The sequence below is a fragment of the Papio anubis genome, chromosome 15 (genome assembly GCF_008728515.1).
Source record: "Papio anubis isolate 15944 chromosome 15, Panubis1.0, whole genome shotgun sequence".
Lineage (NCBI taxonomy): Eukaryota > Metazoa > Chordata > Mammalia > Primates > Cercopithecidae > Papio > Papio anubis.
In genome coordinates this window covers 26,368,920-26,390,678 of record NC_044990.1, presented here as the reverse complement: position 1 = coordinate 26,390,678, position 21,759 = coordinate 26,368,920, and the positions used below count along the sequence as shown (strand labels likewise).

The 21,759-nt window shown below is 38.4% G+C and overlaps 1 protein-coding gene across 2 annotated transcripts in view; it reads left to right on the top strand.

Moving 5' to 3' along the window:
- Window positions 1-21,759, top strand: part of SUCLA2 (succinate-CoA ligase ADP-forming beta subunit) — a 65,932-nt gene that overhangs the window by 33,438 nt on the left and 10,735 nt on the right. For both annotated transcript variants that reach the window (XM_003913856.4, XM_009191916.3), the window contains 3 exons: window positions 1,577-1,715; window positions 18,907-19,068; window positions 19,182-19,324. In XM_003913856.4, coding sequence (XP_003913905.1) covers window positions 1,577-1,715; window positions 18,907-19,068; window positions 19,182-19,324 — 444 coding nt within the window. The remainder of the gene's footprint in view (window positions 1-1,576; window positions 1,716-18,906; window positions 19,069-19,181; window positions 19,325-21,759) is intronic.

The window sequence follows — 21,759 nt, the reverse complement described above, 5'->3', positions numbered from 1 at the left end:
TTGATGTCATAATGAATTGATCAGAATTTGTAGTTTTCAAATGTTTAAGCCTAAACATTTGGTTTTAGTTTTTGGTCTTTTAGGTGAGTTATGACATAGTGAAAAACTTTCATAATAAAATGGTACTTTCATATTATTCTTTATTTGAACTAGGTCATAACAAAAGATTACATTCCTTAGTGCTTTTTGTTTGTTTGTTTTTTGGAGACAGAGTCTCACTCTGTCACCTAGGCAGGAGTGCAGTGGTGTGATCTTGGCTCGCTGCAACCTCCACCTCTTGAGTTCAAAGCAATTTTTATGTCTCAGCTTCTCAAGTAGCTGGGATTATAGGCATGCACCACCACACCTGGCTAATTTTTGTATTTTTAGTAGAGACAGTGTTTCACCATGTTGCCCAGGCTGGTCTCAAACTCCTGGCCTCAAGTGATCCATTTGTCCTCCCAAAGTGCTGGTATTACAGACATGAGCCACTGCGCCCAGATTACGTTGTTTAGCTTGATCATTTACTTTATTTATTGGCATTTGGCTCTTTGTAAATATCTTCTTCATCTTCAAAGAATTTAAGAATTTTTTTGTTCTTGAAAATCAAAAGAATGTGTTACAACCTTAGATAGCAAATGAAAAATAGGAAAGAATTCTCTATAGTGTTCCTGAGCAGTGGCAGCACTGTTAGACTAAACATATAGACATGTACCCTCTGTACCAGTGGTTCAGAATTGCTTGTGGAACTTGAAAAATGATAGATGCTTGATCCAGTGTAGAACTTGTCAACCAGAACTTCTGAGTTCGGACCTTGATATTGTATTGTTTAAAAGCTCTATGGGTATCTCTAATTGGGAATCCCTCAAGACTGTAAACTCCTTTATTATGAAGTTAAATATCTTTATCTTTTGGGCCTAGCACAGTGCCTGGAATTTATTAGGTGCTCAGTAGATTTTTGAATGAATGGGGTAACACTCATTTGACTGAATGACATGCATTCTTATTGCTTGATAGACACTCTTTATAAATTACACAAAAGGTAAAATAGGGTCTTCTAATATTTTGGCTTTTATTTGGACCATTGGGGTTGTCACATTCTATATTTTTAGTAGAGTCAGGGTTTCACTGTGGTGGCCAGGCTGGTCCCTAACTCCTGGCCTCAAGCGATCCGGCCCCCTTGGCCTTCCAAAGTGGAGGGATTACAGGCGTGAGCCACTGTGCCTGGCCCACATTTTATGTATAGTTTTAATAATATATAAGCCTCTTCTTTCAGCTTAGGTTGGCCATAAAGCTTAGGCAGTATGGACATTATGGAATAAACCCTGGAACTGGAATCTAGGCCAATGGCAAGTTACTTGATCTCTCTGAATCTCTTTCTCATCTATAAAATGGGCATAATATCTACCCTTTGAAGATTTTGAGTAAAAAGTTTTGTTTAACCATTTAGTAATGGTAGCTGCTATTTCAGTAATTAATGTTTGACTATAAATGACTCATTTATCATTTAAGTGACAAACTACAAGACTTTTTATTTACAACAATGTTGATTAGACATATGCAAACCACCTATAATAAAAAGAAATATTGATTTCAGCTTGCACAGAAGATGGGATTTCCACCTAATATTGTGGAATCAGCAGCAGAAAACATGGTCAAGCTTTACAGCCTTTTTCTGAAATATGATGCAACCATGATAGAAATAAATCCAATGGTAGAAGATTCAGATGGAGCTGGTAAAGTATCTTCTTTTGTCTAATATGATTATTCATTTATTTCTCTGTTATTTGCTTCCCTAAGGAAGTTAAACTCGTAGAAGTTAAAGAAGTTAAACTTCTACCTATGTAGAAGCTTTTTAAAAAAAAATAACAAATAGAACGAATATGAACAAATATTAAACCCATTAAAACAAAACAAAACAAAAAAACACCTTATAGAGACATGCACAGAGGGGTCGGAACTGCACTGTCCAATACAGTGACAATCAGCCACACGTAGTTATTAAAATTAATTAAAGTTACATAAGATTTAAAAATTCATTTACTTAGTTGCACTAGTCATGGTTCAAATACTTAATAGCCAAATGTGGTTACCATATTAAGAGAGCACACATATAGAACATTTCCATCATTGCAGAAGGTTTTATTGGGCAGTGCTGGGTTAGTGTATCCAGTGTGGTGGTGATTGAGCTGTAATTTTATGGAATTAGCTATCTGGATATATAGATTGCATACTATATACATTTTGCATCTTTCTTTATTCACTTAGTAACATATCTTTATGTATATGGGGTCTTTATATATTAAGGATGTCAATCTTTTGTCTGACATTTGGTCTGAATCTTTTTCTGAGATTATACTTTATTGTTTAATGTTACTTGATTTTTGGGGAAATATTTTTGTTTTTGCACGTACTCAAATCTCATTACTTTTTTTTTTTTTTTGAGACTGAGTCTTGCTTTGCTTTGTTGGCCACACTGGAGTGCAGTGGCGTGATCTGGATTCACTGCCATCTCCGCCTCTTGGGTTCAAGTAATTCTTCTGCCTCAGTCTCCCAAGTAGCTTGGACTACAGACATGCACCACCACACCTAGATAATTTTTTGTGTGTTTTTAGTAGAGGTGAGGTTTCACCATGTTGGCCAGGCTGGTCTTGACCTCCTGACCTTAGGTGATCTGCCTGCCCCGGCCTCCTAAAGTGCTGGAATTGCGGGCGTGAGCTCCTGCGCCCAGCCAAGTTCCATTACTTTTATACTGAGATATTTTTTTTTCTCCATCTTTTACACTTTTTTTTTTTTGTTTTTGGAGATGGAGTCCTGCTGTGTCGCCTAGGCTGGAGTGCAGTGGCGTGATCTCGGCTCACTGCAAATTCCGCCTCCCGGGTTCACACCATTCTCCTGCCTCAGCCGCCCGAGTAGCTGGGACTACAGATGCCCGCTGCCATGCCCGGCTAAATTTTTGTATTTTTTTAGTAGAGACAGGGTTTCACCATGGTCTCGATCTCCTGACCTCATGATCCGCCCGCCTTGGCCTCCCAAAGTGCTGGGATTACAGGCGTGAGCCACCGCGCCCGGCCTTCTCCATCTTAAGATCAGTAAATATCCTCAATGTGTTCTGTTTTTTCTTTTGGGTCAGTTTAGTCAGATATGTTCTATTTTTTAAATTTTCTTTTTTTACTTTTAAATGTTTAATCAATTAATATTTTACTTTAGCTTTACTTTTAGTTTTTTAGAGTATCTTATTCTATTTTTAGTAAAGCTAAAGTAAAGGTTCTGCAGTGAGAACTTTATTTTCTTTTTTTAAGCTTTCAAGTAAAGCTAAAGTTCTGCAGTCAGATTAAATTATGGCATTAAGATATTCTAAAAAACTCTAATGGTAAACTGCATGAAGACACACTTGGAATTTAAAGTCCAAATGTGATAAGATCCAAAGGACCTTGATAACTGAAGTCCTACGTCAGATTCTCTTATTTGAGGTAGAAGTTCAAGGAAATTGATGTTCTCTCTAATTTGTTGTTTGATTGACTATTATCTAGAGGGATTATGGATTCTAGGTGGAGTGGGATTCTTTCAACCATGGCAATTTTGACTGTTTCTCATGGGAATGGGTTGAGTTTCTTCATGGTCTCAGAAGTTATTATTGTTTGAATTTTAAGTCTCATGTGTTTCACATTTAAAGATATATAGCATATTAATATATACAAGTTTATCACAGCTTTGACTCCTCAATTACCAAATTTGGGGAAATAATAGCACCCCAAAACCTTAGCCATTCACTGGGAACAATTATCCAAAGCATCACTATGTTCCCAGAACCTTGGCCTTAGTTTTATCAAAGATTGTGGCAGAAACTCAGTGGTATCTGAGTGAAGAAGAGTAGACAGATACTAGTCTCACCAGAATACCAGTCATCCTGATTATTTTCCTGTGGACTGAAACTCAGGAGAAATCTCCAAGCAAAAATTGATTTTGGTACTATGCATTTGTTATTTCTAGAGAGGAAAACTACCGATGTGTCATCTCCCCTGTTGAGTACCATGAAATAGGCGCCTCAGTGTGAACTGAGAATGGGCTCTACTGATATTCTACCCATACTTACTTGTGAGCATGTATTGTCAGTGGCTGCTTCTACTGCCTGTTACAGACCTTCTGCCTAAGAAATCTCTTTCCTAGGGATTTCACCCTGAGTATTTTTCCATTGGAGAATCGCCCTCAACTGCTTCCTCAGTAAACCTGCCTTGATCTTCTGGAGTGTCCTCCAGAGGCCTAGCAAGGACTACGGCCTTCACTAGGTGTTCCTCATGCCCCTCCCCTCCTTTTTAAAATTTAATGGGCTACCCAGTATTTAGAAAAACACTTTTTAAAAATCCAAATACGTATTTAAAAAACCTTAATACTGAGTCACAAATTAAAAAGTATTAGCAGATATCCAAGAATTCATAACACAGATAATGATCTTTAAACACAAAGCAATAACATTGGAAATTAATATAAAATATTGTATTTTTTTTTTTTTTTTGAGACGGAGTCTCGCGCTGTCGCCCAGGCTGGAGTGCAGTGGCCAGATCTCAGCTCACTGCAAGCTCCGCCTCCTGGGTTTGCGCCATTCTCCTGCCTCAGCCTCCCAAGTAGCTGGGACTACAGGCGCCCGCCACTTCGCCCGGCTATTTTTTGTATTTTTTAGTAGAGACGGGGTTTCACTGTGTTAGCCAGGATGGTCTCGATCTCCTGACCTCGTGATCCGCCCGTCTCGGCCTCCCAAAGTGCTGTGATTACAAAATATTGTATTTTTAAATTTTTTGAGACAATCTTGCTCTGTTGCCCAGACCGGAGTACAGTGACACAGTCACAGCTCACTGCAGTCTTCTGGGCTCATGCGATCCTCCCTTTTCAGCCTCTTGAGTAGCTGGGACTATAGGTGTGTGCCACCATGCCTGGCTAATTTTTTTTTTTTTTTTTTTTTTTTTTTGAGACGGAGTCTCGCTCTGTCGCCCAGGCTGGAGTGCAGTGGCCATCTCGGCTCACTGCAAGCTCCGCCTCCCGGGCTTACGCCATTCTCCTGCCTCAGCCTCCCGAGTAGCTGGGACCACAGGCGCCCGCCACCTCGCCCGGCTAGTTTTTTGTATTTTTTAGTAGAGACGGGGTTTCACCGTGTTCGCCAGGGTGGTCTCGATCTCCTGACCTCGTGATCCGCCCGTCTTGGCCTCCCAAAGTGCTGGGATTACAGGCTTGAGCCACCGTGCCCGGCCGCCTGGCTAATTTTTAAAAAAAATTTTTGTAGAGATGGGCCCTCAGTATGTTGCCTAGGCTTGTCTCCAGCTTGTGTGCTCAAGCCATCCTCCCACCTCAGCCTCCTAAAGTGCTGGGATTAAAGGTGTGAGCCATCACACCCAGCTTAATTTTTTTTTTAAATTTAAAGAAAATACTTTATGAATTAATGAAGAAACAATAATGGAAATGAGAAAATATTTCAAACTGAGCAACTGCAAGGAATGTATTGTTCATTGTGTGGAGTACTCATTATCAAAGGGGTCAGTTTCTTAATATTTAGGTTGGTGCAAAAATTGCAGTTTTTGCCATTTTTTAAAAAAAAACAGTGATTACTTTTGCACCAGCCTGTATAACTTAAATGTAGTTATCTAAAGATTAACTAAAAACTGTCCAAGAACCATCCAAGAGTGGATCCTTATCCAGTTTATATGGAAAGCAAAAGGATAAGAATTGCCAATTTTTTTCCTATTCAACAGCATTAATTTAATTTAATGGGTGATATTTTGCTGAACTAAATCATTCCTTACTGTGAATATGGTACCATGTAGGCTTTTTTCCCCTTACTTTTAAATTTTGATACAAAAATAAACAGTATAGGGAACTCCTAAATACACTTTCCTCAACATTGCCAGTTGTTTACATTTCACTCTATTTTATTCTCTTTCTGTTCTCTTTCTGTCTGCGTAAACTTGCATTTGTGTGTATAAAAATATAAATATATTTGGAACCATTAAGAGTAAGTTGGAGACATTGTTCTTCTAGTGTCTAAAAACAAGAACATTCCTTTTTTTTTTTTTTTTTGAGACAGTCTCGCTCTGTCGCCCAGGCTGGAGTGCAGTGGCGCAATCTTGGCTGACTGCAAGCTCTGCCTCCTGGGTTCTCACCTTTCTTCTGCCTCAGCCTCTCGAGTAGCTGGGACTACAGGTGCCCGCCAACACGGCTAATTTTTTGTATTTTTAGTAGAGACGGGGTTTCACCATGTTAGCCAGGATGGTCTTGATCTCCTGACCTCATGATCTGCCCGCCTTGGCCTCCCAAAGTGCTGGGATTACAGGCGTGACCCAAGAACATTCTCTTATATAACCTGACTACATTTATGAAAACCAAGAAATTTAACACTGAGAAAATATTATCTAATTCAAAATACATATTCAAATATAGCCAGGTGTCCTTTATACTATTTTCCCCTAGGACCAGGATCACACATTGAATTGAGTTGTCACGTCCATTTGACCTGGAACAGATCTTGAAGTTTGATTTGTTTCTTGACCTTATGTTTTTGTTGTTCCTTTTTTTTTTCTTTTTTTCTTTTTTAAAGAAGGGGTCATTTATTTCGTAGAATGCCCTTCAGTTTGTGTTTCTCTGTTTGATGTTCCCTCATGGTGTTTTTTTCCTTCATAGTGCATGTTGTCAGAAGGTACATTATGTTGGTTTGTTCCAGTATTGATAATGTTAACTTGGCTCACTTGTTTAAGGTAGTGTCCAGAAGGTTTTTTCATTATAGAATCATTATTTTTTCCCATTGTAATTACTATGAAATTTGTGGGAAAATGTTATACTACTTGTCAAACTTTTACCCATTAGTTTTGGCATCTACTGATGATTTTCTAACTACATCATTACTTCTATATTTAATAGTTGACTTTGTATTAAAAGAAGAGCTTTCTCTTCTGCCCCATTCGTTTGTATTAGGATGGGCTTATCCATTCTTTAATCAATGAGTTACCCATTTTAATCATTATTTTGTTGGACGGACTGTCCCAGATTTGGCCAGCACAGGCCACTTTCAGGCTTGCTCCTGTGGCCTCTTTTTTTTTTTTTTTTAAATAAATGAAAAATTATAAATAAAATTATAATTTAATTTACAATATTGAAACAAATACACTTTCAGGAAGTTGTTAAAATAATACGGTCTTGCATGCCCTTCACCCATTGATGACATCTTATTTAGCTGTATACACCCAAATAGTTAGTTGACATTGGCTCATTACTGTTAGCTAGACTAAATATTTTATTTAGTTTTCACCATTTTTTTTTTAACATTTTAAACCTGTAGTCATTTGTGTGTGTATGTATAATTTATTCCTTACATAGATTTGAGTAGCCACCACCACAATCAAGATACAGACTGTTCCATCAATACAGGAGACCTCTTTGTATTCACAACCTCTACCAATTCTTTCCTACCCTGTCCCTGTGCCCTGGAAATCACTAGTCTATTCTCCATCCTCTATAGTTTTTTTTTTTTTTTTTAAATTTTGAGAATGTTATATACATGCAATCATATAATATATAACCTTTTAAAGTTGACCTTTTTACTATACATAATGCCTTTGAGATCTATCCAGGTTGTTGCATCTACCAATAGTTTCTTTTTTATTGCTGAGTAGCATTCCACTGTATAGAAGTACCTGATTTCATTCAACTATTTACACTTTGAAGGATATTTGGGTTATTTCTAGTAGTTTGCTATTACCAACAAGCTGCTACAAACATTTGCAAGGTTTGTGTGACTGTAAGTCCTCCCTTTGTCCTTTTGATATGCCCATATTATTATTTGAGCAAGGCTTTAAATTTTGTGCAACAATATATTCCAGGATTGTCTTCTGTTTTCCTTGTCACAGTTTGGCAATCCACTGTTTCTCCAAAGGACCCTGGCTTCTTTTTGTGGAAAATGATGTTTATTAATAGGTACCAAGGTAGACATACTACTTAATGCATATTGCTAATATTGTGTCATTGCTTCTAGGCCTTTTCAGCAAACACAGCCAAGAAGTATGTGTGTATATGTGTATGTGTATGTATATGTTTGTACACATACATAAAAACACCTATGTTTATGTCTGTTTTTTTTGTTTGTTTGCTTGCTTGTTTGTTTTGGGACCAAGTCTCATTCTGTTGCCCAGGCTGGAATGCAGTGGCGTGGTCTCAGCTCACCTCCACCCCCCGGGTTCAAGAGATTCTCCTGTCTCGGCCCCCCGAGTAGCTGGGATTACAGGCACATGCTATCTATCATGCCTGGCTACTTTTTTTGTATTTTTAGTAGAGAGGGAGTTTTCTCCATGTTAGCCAGGCTGGTCTTGAACTCCTGACCTCAGGTGATCTGCCCACTTCAGCCTCCCAAAGTGCTGGGATTACAGGCGTGAGCCACCACGCCCGGCCTTCTATCTGTATTTTTTAAAAAATTTTTTTGTAAGGCCGGGCGCGGTGGCTCAAGCCTATAATCCCAGCACTTTGGGAGGCCGAGACAGGCGGATCACGAGGTCAGGAGATTGAGACCACCCTGGCTAACACGGTGAAACCCCGTCTCTACTAAAAAATACAAAAAACTAGCCGGGCGCGGTGGCGGGCGCCTGTAGTCCCAGCTACTCGGGAGGCTGAGGCAGGAGAATGGCGGGAACCCGAGAGGCGGAGCTTGCAGTGAGCTGAGACCCGGCCACTACACCCCAGCCTGGGCGACAGAGCAAGACTCCGTCTCAAAAAAAAAAAAAAAATTTGTAGAGATGGGCCCTCAGTCTGTTGCTTAGGCTCGTCTCCAACTCGTGTGCTCAAGCCATCCTCCCACCTCAGCCTCCTGAAGTTCTGAGATTAAAGGTGTGAGCCATCACACCCAGCTTATTTTTTAATTTAAAGAAAATACTTTATGAATTAATGAAGAAATAATAATGGAAATGAGAAAATATTTCCAACTGAACAACTGCAAGGAATATAGTGTTCATTGTGAGGAATACTCATTATCAAAGGGGTCAGTTTCTTAGTATTTAGGTTGGTGCAAAAATTGCAGTTTTTGCCATTTTTAAAAAAATCTCCAAATGTATACTGATAACTCTAATTCCACTGGAGTTCTTCAAGGTTCATTCTAGTTTTACCACTTTCTATATTTATAATTTTCTTATTCAACATTTATATAAATGGCTTTTATTAGCTTCAATATATTTATTCATTTTGTTACCAAAACACCAGGGCTTTGGTCTAGGGCCTGCTGCTTCCCACACAGAAAGCCAATCACTGAGAGGTATTGCCAAAGAAGGGTTTAGTTGGGTGCTGCAGCTGAGGAGATGGGATCTCATTCTCAAATCTATCTCCCTGACGGACTAAAACCAGGGGTTTATATAGCAGGGAAGAAAGGTAACAATGTGTAAGAAACAAAACCTAGGGAGGGGCAAGGAAGCAGTAATAATGAATGAGGGGTCAGAGTCTCATTGTCTGCATGTGGTGATCTGGTGAGTTTCAGTTCTTCGATAGTTTGGTTTGAGAGGTCCCAAGGTCCCTTCCTGAGGAAAGAACTCATAAGTCTTTTTTTTTTTTTTTTTTGAGACGGAGTCTTGCTCTGTCACCCAGGCTGGAGTGCTGTGGCCGATCTCAGCTCACTGCAAGCTCGGCCTCCGGTTCTCACGCATCTCTTCCTGCCTCAGCCTCCGAGTAGCTGACTACAGGCGCTCGCCACCTCGCCTCGCTAGTTTTGTATTTTTTAGTAGAGACGGGTTTCACCGTTGTTCGCCTAGGATGGTCTCGACATCTCCTGACCTGATCCTCGCCTCTGCCTTCGGCCTTCCCAGTGCTGGATTACAGGCTTGAGCCACCGCGCCCGGCATTCATAAGTCTTAAGCTTTAAGACCAGAAAGGTCAATTTCTGTGTTTATCCAAAAGAATAGTCTATGGGAGACTGTTGGGTCAGTTTCAGTCTTCCTTTTTTTGAGACGGAGTCTTGCGCTGTGTCACCCAGGCTGGAGTGTAGTGGCTGACTGCTCACTGCAAGCTCCTCGCCATTCCCAGGTTCACCATTCTTGCCCCAGCCTCCGAGTAGCTGGGACTACAGGCGCTCGGCCACCACGCCTGGCTAGTTTTTTGTATTTTAGTAGAGACGGGGTTTCACCATGTTAGCCAGGATGGTCTCGATCTCCTGACCTCGTGATCCACCCGCCTCGGCCTCCCAAAGTGCTGGGATTACAGGCTTGAGCCACCGCGCCCGGCCTTCAGTCTTCCCTTTCTATTTATCAATTCCTCAATCATGAGGAATCCGGTCATTGATCTTTCTGGCGCTTCATGCTGAGGAGGGGTGTCATAGGCAGCTGCATACCATAGGTGACCATGTAGCCACCCAGGAATCAAAGGTTCATCTCATAGAGAGTTTCTTCTCCATACCATAGGTGACCATGTAGCCACCAAGGAATCAAAGGTTCATCTAATAGAGAGTTTCTTCTGATACATGTTTCTCTCTCTGGTCTGCCACTTCCACCAAAGACAAATCACAGCAGGATCTACCTGCAAAATAAGCTTCTACCAATCTACATGTAAAATAGGCTTCAGTCCCATATACTTGGCCTGATTACCCACACACAGTGCAACAAGAATCATTGCCCATAGATTCTTCCAAATTGTCTTTGCTGGAACATCTCACAAGGTCGTTTCAGTCAAAGTCCTAGGAAAATAGCCAGTTCCTCTAGCTGTGTCCTATTACAAAAGAAAACAGGTTTTTATTAAATGTATGCAAACAAACACATTTCCGTGAATTAAGAATATTCACAAATAGTTTCCAAATTCAGGAGAAATTAGGCAGAGAGAGAAATATGCCTCAAATTCTACTTACAAAAGTATCCTCTACTCATTACACTTAAAGGATATATCAAGGCTATATATAGCTCAAAAGGAACATATTCTCCAGACTTTGAGAAACAAAAAACAAACAAGAATCAGCAATATTTCAAACAACAAAAGCCATAAAAATTATTTTAGTCTTCCATTATTTCAGTCCATGCAATCAACTCCTGCTCTACTTCATATTGGGTTAGCAATCTTTATAAACACATTAGCTCTTTAATTAGAGTCCTGGAATGTCTCTCTAATCCAGGGGCACAAACTCCCAAAGTTTTTAGAAACCTGCATTAAAGAGTCCTTTTCATGAACTCCTCCAAAGAAGCAAACCCTGGACCGTAGGTGATTATAAATCACTTTTTGAGGAGAATCAGAGCAATATATCAACTGTCATGTCAAAAGCCATAAGACAGTCATGAAGACACAGTTGATAAGGTAATTAGGTTACTTGTGTGGCATACAACAATCTAACATAATCATAATTACAACTGACAACATATATTAAGACATCAGAATTTCAGGAATGTTATACAATCCTGGAATGCATATTAACAACATATCTATATAAATATAACCCTAAGACAGTTAAATACCACCTCACATTTGACAATGCTTCCTGTATAATTCTAACGTAACAAGCTTAATAAGCCTAATATAGCTCTCCTGGATGTCAGGGAACCTAATATCCAAAAAAAAATAGTTTGAGGTCAAAAAGACTGAATTTAGATCTTGAAATTTTGCTTATAGAAAGTTTGGCAAATATCAAAGTTTTAAGACACTTGTTATCACTGTAAAATGTCATTCATTTAGCCAAAGTTATACAAAAACATTTACTCTTTGATAGAGAGGGACTCATTTTCCTAAACAATAAGACGTAATAAAGATAGCATGCCAACTAAACCTGTCTGGCCCTTCCCCCTCCATTTTCTCCCTGCAGCTTACTCAGAAGGTAAACAAAATCTTTCATCTTTTAATATTACACAAACATTTTGTTCAAAAGCAAAAACCAAAATTTTCCTTTATCTGATATGTTATTAATGTTAAAGTTAATTTTAATAGAACTGTATAAACCTAATTTTAATCAGCTTGATAATTAGGTAAGATTTTCATAAACTTTTAATAACTTCCCAATTTTCTTTTTAAAGAGCATATCAGTGCTCCAAGAAAACCATGTTGTTGTAACACATAGACCCACATGCTGGCCTTGCATCAGTGTGCTTTTGGTATTAATGTTTAATTTATAGAAAAACTCTCAACTAATCTTATCCCTCAAAATCGGCCTTTACAATCTTACATGACCACCTCTTCCACGGTGGTCCCTGGGCCTAGAGGGATTGAATCGTTTTAACTTCTGGTCCCGTGTCTCATAAAAGCAGTTAATTATGAGTATTAGTCTTCAAACCAGTGCAACACGTGCACACATTCATTCTGTTTACAAGTAAACACATGAAGGCCCATCATTGATAAACGTCTAGGGATCAAAAGTCACTAGAAAGTCTCCTTTTTTTAAAAAAAAAAAACTACTTAATTCAAATGAATGTCACTTAATTTTAATAATGGTCAACACAACTAAATTAGTTTGAGGAGAAATCCTAATGAATATAATTTCCTTAATGACAGGGAAATTAAGTCAGTCTGTTCTGAACTTTAAAATTTTGTACTCATATTACAGTTTTTCTTCATTAATTTGATTAAATTGAATTATTTTGGATATGAACACTTAAACATTTTTATTCTCACCTTTTTCCAAATAACAGAATATATAATGTACTGTTCAGAAATTGTCTTTTATTATTATTTTTGTGTGTGTGCCAGAAACCTTAAAGCTCTTGTAGTTCTCTAGATCATTAGAGGTAAGCAAAACCCACCATAGTTTAAATGGCTGGTGTTCTCTATCAATTTTTAAAGGCTTGACCAAAGTAGCTTAGGAACTTTAGATAAATAAGGCAAATTGTAGAAGGAAATAAAAGCTTTCCATTAGGAAATGAAAAAGTTTATGGTTTTATATATATATACATATACAAGCAAAACCCACAGAAGAACAACAGCAAACAAATGAAAATTAGAAGCAAAAACAAACAGGAAACCCAGCCCTCAATCTGTCCCCTACTCAGTCTACCCTGGAGGCTACAGTGTTCCCATAGCCTCCCAAAAAACCACATGATGAGTATTTTATTCCTGGTACACAATTCAGTAATCTTAAGTCCACCAATATCACCATACATCCTGTGCAATCAAGAAATTCATTCTAGGCACATGACCAGTAAATAATTCAGTGCCAGCACTATCCATGCAAAACAACTAACATAGTGTGAAGCAATGCAAGTATGTATGTATGTGAAATTTGGGTCTTTGCTAAATCTGGCTTCATACTTAACTATTAAGAATTGTTAAATTGTCGATGCATTTCTTTACAGTATTTCTAATTTTACCTTCATCAAGACTAAGAGCTTTAACTATGAAATGTTAATTAGCCAAATTTCTCTAGTTCTCAGGTTTTAAAGAATCTATTATCTAAACCTTTTCTGTGTTCCGTTTTCTCTTTATGTGCATGAAGATAGACACACTGGAAAACCAGAAAAGCTACATATGACTTACACAGACCATCCATGACATACCTGAGCTTTCTGATCAGTCCCAGATTTTTTTCCTCTTCCTCCTCCTCTTGGACTTTCCCATCAGTCCCAGATTTTTCTCCTCCCCCCTTCGCCTCCCCCTTCTTCTTTTTTTTTTTCTTTAAATAACATTTTACTGCAGGACAGCAATTTACCATACAAGATCCTTTCACATACAAAATTACTATCTTTGCTTTATAGCCTTCTTTACCAAAAATACATGATCTTCATATACATAATTTTCTTCACACCTTTCTCCCCCACTTACTTCCTTACTACCTTGTTTCATAAAAAACTTTTTCAAGCCCATAATTTGAATTAACTTTTAGATAACTTCTGAATTAAATTTATTATTTTCCTCATGACACAGTTTTTGGGCACTTTTTTAAAACAGAATTATATATTAATTCTTATCCTTAGTAACCTTAAATGTTAGTGAAACCCTAGGAAGCAATCCTGAAGTATATTAGTATTTTGTAGATAAGAAAAGTTCCACAGTTTTTAGAAATATATTTCCCTATATCATAAACCTTTCTTAATTGGAAATGATCCAGATATCCAAAGAGTATCAAAAATAATTTCAAGATTTTAAATTACACAAAAAGTTTACCTAAAACGTTTATCCCAATTACATGTATTCAGTTCTTTCATTTTAAACAGTTTATGTAGATTACTTCTGAAAACTGATATATTAGATGCCATCATTTAGAGTTATTTCCTTATTAACCATTTTATAATCTATGAATATCAGTCATTCAGTGAAATAAGAACTTTAAAGTTAACTACATAGGCATTTTCACCAATAACTTAGAAGATTCAACCATTTTCATTAAACCAGTAACATAGTCTTACCAAAAAATTTGCACAACGATCATTTTGTTTTGGCTGTGTTTATAGTTTTATAACCTTCTATGCCAAACCCTGACACCTCAAAGTATCTACCAGAGACAAATATAAAATCCAGGCAAAAATGTATGCTGACCATTCTGAAGACATTGCTGTTTTAATTTTACTAACAATTTTTTTTTTTTGAGACAGAGTCTCGCTCTGCCGCCCAGGCTGGAGTGCAGTGGCTGGATCTCAGCTCACTGCAAGCTCCGCCTCCCAGGTTTACGCCATTCTCCTGCCTCAGCCTCCTGAGTAGCTGAGACTACAGGCGCCCGCCACCTTGCCCGGCTAGTTTTTCTTTTTCTTTTTCTTTTTTTTTTGAGACGGAGTCTCGCTCTGTCGCCCAGGCGGTAGTGCAGTGACCAGATCTCAGCTCACTGCAAGCTCCGCCTCCCAGGTTTACGCCATTCTCCTGCCTCAACCTCCCGAGTAGCTGGGACTACAGGCGCCCACCACCGTGCCCGGCTAGTTTTTTGTATTTTTTAGTAGAGACGGGGTTTCACCGGGTTAGCCAGGATGGTCTCCATCTCCTGACCTCGTGGATCCGCCCATCTTGGCCTCCCAAAGTGCTAGGATTACAGGCTTGAGCCACCGCGCCCAGCCATTTTACTAACAATTTTAAAGCTAGCTTGTTTAGCAAAGATTTATTTAAGTCACATGAATTTAAAAATTGCTTGGTCTTAATTTATGTGCACTCTTTTACTTATAAGCTAATTTGGTAGACAAAACATATAACAGTAAGTGTACATATAAACACATCTAGACATGTATACACACACACAAATGAAAATCCAGTAGTGTTTACCTTGGAACTCTAGCCATGAGATAGCAATACAAACTCACTGATTTTACATGGTTGTACTTTGTTTACCCCAATAGGTAATCCACTGAAAGCTGTGAACCAAAACTTGGGTAAAGCAGTTTTCATGGCGGTTTGATTTTTTAAAAGGCCAAACCTCTCCGTACTCCAAAGAACACTGGGGCCAAACATCACCAAAGGAGAACATCACATGCTAACCAGGCTTAATTAGGATAGCAACACAAAAGCCTGGATAACATGCAACTCCATCCCACTTTGTCATTCAACAGCAAACTCCAGATTCCAAACAATGGTAGGACCAAACAGTATTGCAAAAGTATATCATTTTACCAAATTCTAATTTCTCATAACTGTATAAAACACACACAATCACCCAAACACAATCCAACTGCTACAGCAACAAACAAGCCCCAAAAGTGTCCAAACTGAAACACTTAGGTGCTTCCTCTCTCCATTAGTTGGGCTTGGTCAACTGCAAACAAAAGTTCCTTAGGAATTTCCCAAATCGAGAGGAGCTGATCCAACTGTCCAGTATCCACAAAGGACACTCAGTTGCCCAGACACAACATGCAATTACAAAAAAACCTCCAAGAATATTCATACTGAAACAGGGTGCTTCCCTCTCTCAGTCATTTGGGCTTGTTCAACCTACAAATGAAAAATTTTTAAAAGATTTTCCAAATAGAGAGGAGCAAATCCTTATGTCTGGGTCCACAAAGGACACTCACCTATATGGATGCAGATACAAGTTTCAAAGGCAGTTCTAATGAGGCGATCAGGAAGGTCGTTGGGGCCGGCTGTGGTGGGGCCAGAGAGAGACTGATGCTCACCTTCAGCCAAAATTGGGCGGGCAGTTGCTTAGGATGACTTCTGAGACTCCCTGCCCATATCAGCTGAGTCACAAGCAACATGTTTCCTATCAGTTAACCAAAATCTGTTACGGAAACACTAGGGGTTTGGTCTAGGTCCTGCTGCTCACCTCACAGAAAGCCAATTACTGAGACAACAAGTATTGCCAAGGAAGAAGGCTTTAATTGGGTGCTGTAGCTGAGGAGATGGGAGCTCAGTCTGGAATCTATCTCCCTGACTGGCTAAAACTAGGGGTTTATATAGCAGGGGAAAAAATGGAACAATGTGTAAGAAAATAGGAACTAGGAAGGGTCAAGGAAGCAATCATAAATGAGGGGTCCAGAGTCTAGTCTCATTGTCTGGATGTGGTGATCTGGTGAGTTTCAGTTCTTTGATACATTTTTTTTTCCAGAGCCCTGAAGGTCCCTTCCTGAGGAAGGAACTCAGATAAAACAAGTATAAGCTTCAAGCTTTTAAGACCAGAAAGGTCAATTTCACTGTTTATCCAAAAGGACAGTCTGTGGGACTATTGGGTTGGTTTCAATTTGCTCATGTATTTTTGTTGTTCTTTCCTACCCATAGATCAAGATTTACCAACATTGGCATTATTGACATTTTAGGGTAGGTTGATTTTTTGTTGTTATGGGAGGCTCTCCTGTGCTTGGTTGGACGTTTAACAGAATGTTTATCCAATAGCATTCAGATGCCAGTAGCATCCCCCATTTTGACGAACAAAAATGCCCCCAGACATTTCGTGATGTCCCCTTTGGGACAAAACTGACCCTTCTTGAAATTTACCACTTTAGATTCAGATTTCCACATGTTATATGCCTTGAGCCTGAAGAACTTTATTTAGCATTTCTCTTAGGGCAGGTCTGCTAGTGATGAATATTGTTGCCATTATTCTGCAAATGTCTTTATTCTGTCCTTATTTTGAAGCATATTTTCACTGAATATAGAATCTTGGCTTGATATATTTTTCTTTCATCACTTTTTTCCTGTCCCATTCTCCTTTTCTTCCAGTTTTGTGTTAGACTTGTTGATACCGTCCAAGAGGTCACTGAGGTGCAGTTTCTTTTTTCTTTTTTTTTTCTTCTGCAGCTGGATCATTTCTCTTTGTCTTCAGGTTCACTGACCGATCACCAGTCTGCTGTTAAGTTCATCCAGTGAATTTTTTATTTCAGATATTATACTTTTTAGTTCTATTTTCCATTTGTTCCCTTGTTTTATTATCTGCTGATATTACCTGTGTGTTCATTTATTATGACCATATTTTCTCTTAAATCCTTAAACATATTTTAAAAAGTTTATAGTAGTCTCCTGATTATTCTAAATCTGGGTTACTGTGGGTTTGGTTTCAGTTGACTGCTTTTTCTCTTTAATAGTGGTCACATTTCCCCGTTTCATTACGGATCTAGTAAGTTTGACTCGTATACTGTACATTTTGGGAGATAAGGTGTAAAGACTGAATTCTATTGTCTTCCTCTGAAAGAATATTGACTTTTGATATTAATGGTACCTAACTTAGCTGGGCTCCAAATTTTGTCTCCTGTGTTGGGCAGCAGCTGAAATTGCCTGTTTCTTTCAACCCTGTATCTTTTCAGGAACTGCAAGGAGAATGTTATGGTTAGATTGGAGTAAGGAAGGGGTAGAGTACTAAAAGGTGAAGTCAGAGAGGTGACCTTTGTTGAGAGCCATTTTGGTAGAGTGCTGGAAGTAAAAGCCTGATTAGAGTGGGCATAAGAGATAATGGCAGGAAAAAAATTTGATACAAGGAGTTTAAGCACAGGGGTTGGCAGTTAATAAGTATTTTATTTAGGCTTTATGGATCACATATAGTTTTTGGTGCTGCTGTTTTTCTTCTTGTTCTTCTCATGCTTTCTTTTCCCCTTTTGTCTTCATAATCCTTTAAAAGTGTAAAACCCATTCTTATCTTACAGGCCATTTGAAAAACAGGCACAGGTTGGACTCGTTTGCTCACACTTTTAATCCTGGCATTTTGAGAGGCTGAGGCAGGTGAATTACTTGAGGTCAGGAGTTCGAGACCAGCCTGGCAAAAACATGGCAAACCCTATCTCTACTAAAACTACAAAAATTAGCTGGGTGTTGTGGTGCATACCTGTATTCCCAGCTACTCTGAAGGCTGAGGCATGAGAATCGCTTGAACCTGGGAGGTGGAGGTTGAAGTGAGATGAGATCATGCCACTGCACTCTAGTCTGGGTGTGAGAGTGACACTCTGTCTCAAAAAGAAATAAAAACAGGCACAGGCCAAATTTGGCCATAGTTTGCTTACCCCTCTGTTTCTTTTTTTCCCCAGAAACCCTTGTTCTGAGACCCCTCTTTTAATTAGACAGATCTTCAAGGAGTTGCTGTGTAGTGAAGAGTAAGGAAGAGATAGGAGTTAAAAGATTTTTTTCCCTCTTTGTTAAGGTGAGGAAATAAAACAGTTTTAGCAAGTTGGCAAGATTTAGCCAATAGAAAGGTAAGGGGGAGGCAGGTTTATAATGTAGGGGAGACAGAATTGCTGGAGCAATATTTTTGAGTAGAAGAGAGGGGATGGGATATGGGGCCCAAGTGATGGGGTTAGCTAGGAACAAGGATAGTTAATTTTTGACAATTTTTAAATAATTTAAAATATTTTTGAGCTTTTCTTTTTCTTTATCTAGTGCATAGTATGGATGTAGACCCAATAACTTTGATGGGGCAGTTTTAATTCCCAAATACTCTTTTTAAAGAACAGTTTGAATTCATGGTGAACATAAATTGAAATACTTTCATTAAGTAACAAAGTTAAAATGTGTCTTTTCCCTAAATGAAAGACCATTTGATTATTTGATACTTTATTGTATCTGTCTTGAAATTGAAGTCATTTTCTCTTTTTCCCTTCAAAGTATTGTGTATGGATGCAAAGATCAATTTTGACTCTAATTCAGCCTATCGCCAAAAGAAAATCTTTGATCTACAGGACTGGACCCAGGAAGATGAAAGGGACAAAGACGCTGCTCAGGCAAATCTCAACTACATTGGCCTCGATGGAAATATAGGCTGCCTAGGTACCATGTGTTTTTATGTTAGAATTGGATTCACTAAGTTTAATTTGGATTTACTAAGTTTAATTTATTTTCTCTCTGTTTGTTGCTTATACAAATCATTTTCCCCTATATAGTAAATGGTGCTGGTTTGGCTATGGCCACAATGGATATAATAAAACTTCATGGAGGGACTCCAGCCAACTTCCTTGATGTTGGTGGTGGTGCTACAGTCCATCAAGTAACAGAAGCATTTAAGCTTATCACTTCAGATAAAAAGGTAAGGGCAGGGCTTGATATGTTTTTATATCATGTAAATATATGAAAACATAAAAATGTATATTTTTATATTTTAGAATTCATATATATGTCTTATATGTATTTTGAGTCTTTTTTTGCTATCGTATCTTTTTTGCAATTCACCAAGAGACTCTTCTGAACACTCATTTTAATGTTTGTGTAATCTGTCATTATAGATGTGCCATAATTTAGAACTACGTGTTTATTAATGATTATCAAAGTACAAGGGATGTGAAGTATCATAATTCAAAAGACATATATATTATTAATCACTAGATATTTGTTAAGGAGTGTATCTATTGTGTGGCCAACGTAAGGCTTACGAAAAGATAATAATCTCTGTGGAACTATTCTTACTGGATTTAGACCGAGAATTCTTTATTGATAGGGATCATATCTTACTAATTCTTGCTTCTCCTAGTGTCTGGTATAATGCCTAGTACATATGTAGGTCATTAATCAATGTTTATTATTGATGATGATGCTGACAATGTATATTTTTATTTGTGGTGTTAGACCATAGAATTGTTTAAAATATAAATTTACTTCACTGCCTTTCCCTTTGAGCCTACAGCCTTATTTTCCATATTTATTAATTTTGCAAAGAGGATTAAACTAAAATGAGATGTAAAATGTGCATTATTTCCCTTGTTTAGTAATTACTAAAACAAGTAAACATTTTATTGGAACTGTATTTCTATAGCTTCTTTTGACTTAAACCAGAGAAGCAGAGTATTAAAGACAATCTAATTATGTAACTGTTGAGTACTTACTACTAGAATTGAGTACTTACAACTAGAAGTAGAATTCTAGTTGTTTATTTTTCTAAGCATGGCTTTTAGGGCCCAGGTGCAAGAATGGAGAAAAGTATATGAAGAGTTGTAGGGGACTGACGTGATGGGCATCAGAGTTGGAAACAGAACGCGGACCCAGGGTGTCAATGTGGATAGCATTGAAGTGACTATATGTTTTGTGATGGTCACTATGCTTGGACTTGGAAATACATGAGTCCTTCTCTTAAGTTACTTATAGTTTTATTGGGGTGATCGACAAAAAGTAGTGCTGTTCTTCCACAGAAGAACAGAAGACAGGCCAAAACTGGGAGAATTAGGGTGGCCTTCACTGAATGGATGATACCTTGAGCTGTCTTGAAAATTAAATGAGGGCAAGAGGAAGAAAATATACAAAGACATGGAATCCAGAGAGGGCCATTATGTTCATGGGGTGATAAGATGCTTATGTGTAAGAATAAGGCATTATTGAGATAAATGATAAGAGATAATGTTGGCAAATTGTGACCACATTTGTGAAGATCCTATTATCTATAGTTAAGGAGTTTGGATTTTAACTCCCTACCCCAGCACATACACAAATGCATATATCTATCCCCTGCCTTTTTGTTTTTTATTTTAAAGAAAATTTTAAAAGAAGATTAGTAGGGAGTGAAATGAAGAGTAGGGAAACACTGACTGACAGGAGAGATCAGTTTCAAAGAGAATTCATTCATTATGAATTCTCTTGTCATGGAAGAGATCCCTGATAAAGGCAATATCAGTAAGAATGAAGAAAAGAAACAAAGAAACCTAATTTAGAGGCATTTCTGAGATAGGGGAGATAGGGTCATTAAATCCTTTTTTTTTTCTTCTTTTCTGGGAACCCCGTAGAAGGGTTGGTTAAGTTAACGTTAGGACTTTGGTCTGGGGAGAATCATTGGGTGGTGATGCCTTTCATGCTATCAGAGGCAAAGTCGAAGAATAGGTATTTCTGAATGTCAAGTTTGGATTGTGGTGACTATATCTACTAGACAGTGGGTTGAAAAGATTGTGGGTTTTACTTCCTATAGTGGAGAATAAAGTCTTAGGAGTTGGTGAGGTGATCCATGCAAGTGAGATGAAGAACCAAGAACGGAACCTGGCCCCTCCATTCTTGTTGAAGGGTTGAATAGAGAAGGAAAACCCAAATGAAAAACAGAGAACAAATGACAGAGATAGGAGCAGATCGGGAGAGAGTGGTTACATCGAAGGACCAAGGTGAAGAGTTTTGAGAAGTAAGGCATTGGAAAATAATGTCAAATGCTGTAGGACCATTCAGACAGAGTAAGAACTGAAAGAGGTGAGTATGAACCTTAGTAAGAATAGTAGAAGACATGGGGGCATAGGCAAGATTGTAATGGAATGATTTGACGAGGAATTGAGGGAATAGAGACATCCAGGAGAGATTACTCTTCCAGGACTTTTTTTTTTTTTTTTTGAGACGGAGTCTCGCTGTGCTCCCAGGCTGGAGTGCAGTGGCGTGATCTCGGCTCACTGCAAGCTCCGCCTCCCGGGTTCACGCCATTCTCCCGCCTCAGCCTCCCAAGTAGCTGAGACTACAGGCGCCCGCCACCACGCCCGGCTAGTTTTTTGTATTTTTAGT